This window comes from Orycteropus afer, unplaced genomic scaffold, assembly GCF_000298275.1.
Source record: "Orycteropus afer afer isolate SDZICR_OR568_19922 unplaced genomic scaffold, OryAfe1.0 scaffold00034, whole genome shotgun sequence".
Classification (NCBI taxonomy): Eukaryota; Metazoa; Chordata; class Mammalia; order Tubulidentata; family Orycteropodidae; genus Orycteropus; species Orycteropus afer.
In genome coordinates, this window is record NW_006921621.1 from 10,394,810 (window position 1) to 10,400,910 (window position 6,101).

At 37.9% G+C, this 6,101-nt stretch overlaps 1 protein-coding gene across 1 annotated transcript in view; it reads left to right on the plus strand.

Moving 5' to 3' along the window:
• PLA2G7 (phospholipase A2 group VII) overlaps positions 1-6,101 on the plus strand; it is a 36,799-nt gene that overhangs the window by 22,181 nt on the left and 8,517 nt on the right. The window contains exons 4-7 of the mRNA XM_007936296.1: positions 991-1,084; positions 3,445-3,513; positions 4,158-4,284; positions 5,222-5,370. Of these exons, the coding sequence (XP_007934487.1) occupies positions 991-1,084; positions 3,445-3,513; positions 4,158-4,284; positions 5,222-5,370 (439 nt within the window). The remainder of the gene's footprint in view (positions 1-990; positions 1,085-3,444; positions 3,514-4,157; positions 4,285-5,221; positions 5,371-6,101) is intronic.

The following is a 6,101-nucleotide window of genomic DNA, read 5'->3' on the forward strand; positions in this document are numbered from 1 at the left end:
TTGGTCATGTTGTAAGAAGGGACCATTCCCTGGAGAAGGATGTCATGCTTGGTAGGGTGGAGGGTCGATGAAAGAGGGGGAGGCCTTCAGGGAGATGGATTGATACAGTGGCTGCGATGATGGGCTCGAGTATAGCATGGATTGTGGGGCTGGCGCGGGATTGGGCAGTATTTCATTCTGCTGTGCATGGGATCGCTATGAGTCGGAAACGACTCGACGGCACTTAACAACAACAACAACAACATGAAAGTGTTCACTTCATAGAGCGTAATACTTGAGCAGATGTATTCAAGAAAGAAAGCAAATGAAAAGGAACCTATTTATGGAATAAACTCCAGATCAAAAATCCAGTATTCTATTAAAATGCAAGAGGTTCTTACTATATTTATTAAAACTTGTAATAATGTGATTTTTCAAGGATATCAGTTCAAATTGAAATGGTTTTATGCCATGTGGGGTTCTTTAATTTATTTGTTGAGGTACCATACATGTAGGGTACTAGATGGCAAATAATGTTAATATGTTCAGTAGGAACTACTGGTTTGAATGTGTAAATGAATGCTCTGGCAACATCCAGCAAAACTATTGCTTATTCTCCAAAGAATATTGGAAGCTCTCAGGCCTCAATGACATGTGAAAGAGAACTGAGTATTTCCCCCGTAACTGAGTTTTCTATAGGAATTTTATTAAAGAATGTTTAATTTTGTTGTCCTTCTTAATGTTCGCAGTCGAATAAATGGCTGAGCTCTTGGGATGAAAAAAAAAATTGACTAAATGGCAATGAGTAGGGTCTTAGGGAAGGGCACAAAGTTAGGTCTTTGGTTACTGTGTAACAAGTAGCAGACTTTTCTTACCAATTCACTATTAATCCATACAAACATAGGTGTACATTTCATGGTTCAGGAGTTTGTGCTAAAGAGATGTACATTCAAATAACTAGCAACATTCAAAACAAAGGAAACACTAACTTTAATCTCCCATGTTGTGTAGGTTCAATGACAACTCCAGCAAAGTGGAATTCCCCTCTGAGGACTGGTGAAAAATATCCATTAATTGTATTTTCTCATGGTCTTGGAGCATTCAGGTAAAGTTTGAGAGGCTGAACAATTTTAGCCTCTAGGGATCAGTGACTGGATACATTTTTCCCCCCCCCAAAAAAAAAAAAAATGAATAGCAGGTTTTAGAGCATCATGTGGGCCCCTATCCCACAGAAGTTGGACTTCCCCAAGAATTGGTTATGGTCTACAAATGAGTCCTAGCCCTGCCCATTCAGGGTTCACGTGGTTTGTTCCCTCATGGCAATTAACCTCACAACAGAGGAAAAAGGGTGTTGCAATTTTGGTTGCTGTCCTTCTATATTATAGTATTTACACTCTCAAAATTATCCTCTGTGCTAGTTTAGGTCTTCTGAGTAGCAGACTCCAAGATTGTATTAATTGTGAAAGACATTTATTGAGGGAAATGCCTGTGAAGGATGGAGGGAAAGCAAAAGGAAAAGATGAGGAGACTTCAGACCATTACATAGGTTGTGCATCTGTGAGGGAGAGGGGGAGGGGAGAAGCATTAGATAAGAAGTGTCTCAGACTGCAGTACAATTCTATGAAAGTTTGGACCAGGCCACTGGAAAGTGTGTTTGAGACTAAGTTACTCATCAAATGAGTCCTGCATATCAACAGAAATGGGCCTGCATTAACACCCACACTGTACTCAGTTACTAGCTGGGAGCAGCCCACAGGAGGCTTAGCTTCAGTTTGAACATGGTGGTGGATCTAGAGGGGCAGAAGCAAAGTGGGGTCTTAAGTCAATTAAACTCTCTGCAACAAGTTATCTCAGAGGTACATTTTCATGGCCACCACAACTTCTGCCCTTTCTCCTACCATCTTTTCAGCTGACTCCTTTTCTTCCACCTCAGCGAATCTAAGACTTTCAGAAAATAAATGTTGGTTTTATCTGGGAAGAAATTGGGTATCACCTGTGATAGGGAATTACGTTCAGCCTTTTAACTGTGATCTCGCTGGTCATTTGATTTATACTAGACCACTGATTGTCAAATTACAGCCTGCTGCCTGTTTCTGTAAGTAAAGTTTTACTGAAAGACAGCCACACTCATTCTTTCGTATTATATATGGCTGCTTTTGTGTTACACCAGCAGAGTGGAGTAGTTGTGACAAAGATATGACCAATAGAGATGAAAATACTTAACTCTGTAGCCCTTTACAGGAAAAAAAAAAAAAAAAAATGCCAATCCCTATCCTAGGCCATCTCTCCTCCCGGAAAAGGTCCTATATCTTAGAAGTAGAATACTTAATTCCTATCTAAAAAACCCAAAAACTAAACTCATTGCCGTCAAGTCGGATCCGACTCATAGCGACCCCTCCTTGTGTTTCCAAGGTGGTATAACTTTGTAAGTAGATTGCCCAACCTTCATTCTGAGGAGTGTCTGGTGGGATTGAACTGCCAGCCTTCTGGTTAGCATTCAAATGCCTTAGGCACTATGCTACCAGAGTTCCTTAATTTGCATCTATCTCCTTTAATTCTCTGTGAACATTTCCTATTTAATGCATGATATGAGAAAAAGACTATGCAGAATGAAGACATGACAGAGGGCATAAATGCAGTTGTTTAGCACATGATTCTTTATTCTATCCAATCATTTAAATGACAGCTAATATGTGTTCAGTATTTACCCTGTTTTAGACATAGTTATAAAGCACTATAAAGCATAGTTATAAAGTTATAAAGATGTATTAAGTCATTTATACTTTACAATAATCTGATGAGGTATCATCCTTTTATAGTATCACTCTTTTACAGGTAAGGAAACTAAGGTAGAGAAAAGATAAGTCAGTAGCCCAAGGTACACAGCTAGTAAGTGATGGATCCAGGGTTCAAACCAAGGGGTTAGGCTGTAGTTTCCATTCTCTTAATCACCATACTGCACAGCCCTCTTATATACATTATCAAAATCGCTACCAGAGCTCCTATCAAAATCTTATAACTACCCTAAAGCAAAGGTTTAATTAGCCCCATTTTACAGATAATTACCTAAAGTCATATAACTTGTAAAGGGCAAGGCTAAGAATAAAACCCAGAACTGTCAAAGGTATAACCTTGTTACTATTGACATGTTGGACCAGGTAATTATTTATTGTAGGGAATTGTCCTGTTCATTGTAGGCTGTTTAACAGCATCCTTCTACTCATTGGATGCCAATAACAACAATCACCTGAGTGGTGATAATGAAAATGTCTCCAGACATGGCGAAATATCCCCTGGGGGGCAAAATGGTCCCCCCTCCTTTGAGAACCACTCTGCCCCACAGCATTATTCCAGGGGCCTGCTAGTCTCCTCATTCAGAGTTGTATTATGAACCCAACCTTGTGGTCATGTTTTTTTCATACAATATGACTAGTAGTTGAATGCTTCCCTTTCTTTGTTTTGAAGGACAATTTATTCTGCTATTGGCAATGACCTGGCATCTCATGGGTTTATAGTTGCTGCTGTCGAACACAGGTATGTCATTATCTGGTATGTAGCTGGGTTCTTTAGCCAAGTAAAGAGAATGTGAATGCCCATAACCATTCTTCTGATTGTCATAAAGAATTATTTAAAATGCTGACAGAATTGTTAACTATGATTATGTAAAGAGAAAAAAAAGAAATGTTAGATAGATATGTTAGATAGTCAAAAACTTAAAAACACCTATATTTCTAGAGTGCATAAGGTAGGCCATGTGCTATACTCAGTGTTTTCATACATTATAGCCTTTTAATTTCTATTTTCAATGTTTTAAAGAGGAGGACAATAAAGCTGAACACGGGTAAGTAAGCAGTCCAAAGTTACACAGCTAGCAAGTGGAAGCATTGAGATTTGAAGCTGAGTTGCCATCATGGCTGACAGCACCTTCCATAATAGTGAATGTAGAATGACTTGAGACTACCCACTATATTAAGGTCATTTTTTCTAGACCTCCTTTGGGAGCTTTTGGGTTTGTTTTATTTGGTTTTGTTCTTTAAAAAAGGTAGAGTAGAAGAAGAAAGGGAGGTCAAAAGATCAGAGGGAAGTAAAGTCAAGGATGCAGATGGAGGCAGCTCAGGTGGGATGAGGAAAGGCAAGAGCAAGTTCATAAGTAATAATTAATTCTCTTTTGATTATAGAGATGGATCTGCATCTGCAACTTACTATTTCAAGGACCAGTCTGATGCAATGAAAGGGGACAAATCTTGGCTCTATTTCAAAACCCTAAAACGAGATGAGGAGGAGGCACGTCTACGAAATGAGCAGGTGCATTTTAATGAGAGGAGAGGCAGTTTGGTGACCAAAAGCATATGCAAAACGATAGCATTTGCTCCTTTAATTTTACATGTAGCAGGCTATGCTCCTAGATCTCCTACTTCCCAGTCCCAAAAGATCTGTCAGGAGATTGAGTAATAAAACTTCCTTATTGAAATGTTCGATGCATAGTAAAAACAAAGATGAACACAAAAACCCTGAAAAATAACAGTGGGTGTTCAGATTTTTTTTTTTTTTTTTGCTTTTTGTTTTAGAACTTCTAATTTTAGAATTTCAAAAGTGCAAGAAAATAATTTTTTAGACTATATACCAAAATGATATAAAAAAAAGACTTCCTTTCAGAGAGGCTGCATGAAATAGTATTAAGAGAACAGACCTTAAAATGCCCCTTTCTACATTTGAATCCTGGCTCCATCACTTACCGGTGGGGTGATCATCTTAGAGAAGACACTTAGTCTTTTTGTGCTTCCCCATTTTATCTGTTATGATAACAAATGAAATAATAAATAATAAATGAAAACAGTTACTGTCTTGGGGACTGTTGGGAACATTAAGTGAAATAAAGCACACTGGCTGTCACCTTTGTGTCCTGCTCTATAATGGGTGCCTGATCTGTTACCACACTTCATCCTACCCACATTTCCTTGAAGTAGGCATTATTATGCAATAGATGGAAGCTCAGGAAGGTTAAGTAAATCATCTAAGGTCACACAGTGGGTTAGTAAGAGAGCCAGGATTTGAAATAAGATATACCCAGCTCCAAAGCAAGTGCCTGAGTCATTATGCTAGGTGGTGTTCTTTTCACTTTTGTTTAGACATTTCCAGTTTTTAATCAGACAATTGTTTACCAAACATGAAATCTGTACACAAGCTTTAAGAATTACAACTTTTTACTTTGTCATTTCCTTCTTCTGATAATCACATTTAGGTGCAGCAGAGAGCAAAAGAGTGTTCCCAGGCTCTCAATTTGATTCTTGACATTGATCATGGAAAGCCAGTGAAGAATGCATTGGATTTAGAGTTTGATGTGAAACAACTGAAGGTGAGCTTTAAAAAAGCCATTTTCCCCCTTTTCCTGTAGTTCTTTAGTGGCTGCATTTCCATTGTAATACAAAGTACAGCATGATTAAAGTCCACACACACACACAAAAGGCACCAGTAAAGTATTACAGCAATGAGGGACTCATTAGTTTGAACTATGTATGAAATTGACAATAGTTCATCAGTTTTGACCTACAAAAGTGGCAATTTCATGTGATTCAACTTAATACTATATTAAGTTGATTAATACAATAATATGATAATACTTAATTAAACTTAATACAATAATTGCCCTGTCTCCATGCCTTTGCACCCTATATGCACTTGCCCTAATATATGACATAAATAGACTATCAAGCATAATTCAAAATGCACAAACATCAGAAGAGAAACCACATGATTGGGACCTTTTAAAAATTAAATTTTTATGTGCTTCCAAAGATTTCTCTGAAAGAGTCAAAAGAGAACCTACAGATTGGGAAAAAATATTTGGTAATAACATATCTGACAAGGGACTTATCTCTAGAATTTATAGAAAACTTCAACATCTCAATAACAAAAAGATAAACAATCCAATTAATAAATGGGCAAAACACATGAATAGACACTTCACCAAGGAGGCTATTGAAGTGGCCAACAAACATATGAAGAAATGCTCACGATCATTAGCTATTGTTGTTGTTGTTGTTATGTGCTGTCGAGTCGGCCCCGACTCATAGCGACCCCTCCTTGGGTTTCCGAGGCAGTATCACTACAGAAGTAGGATT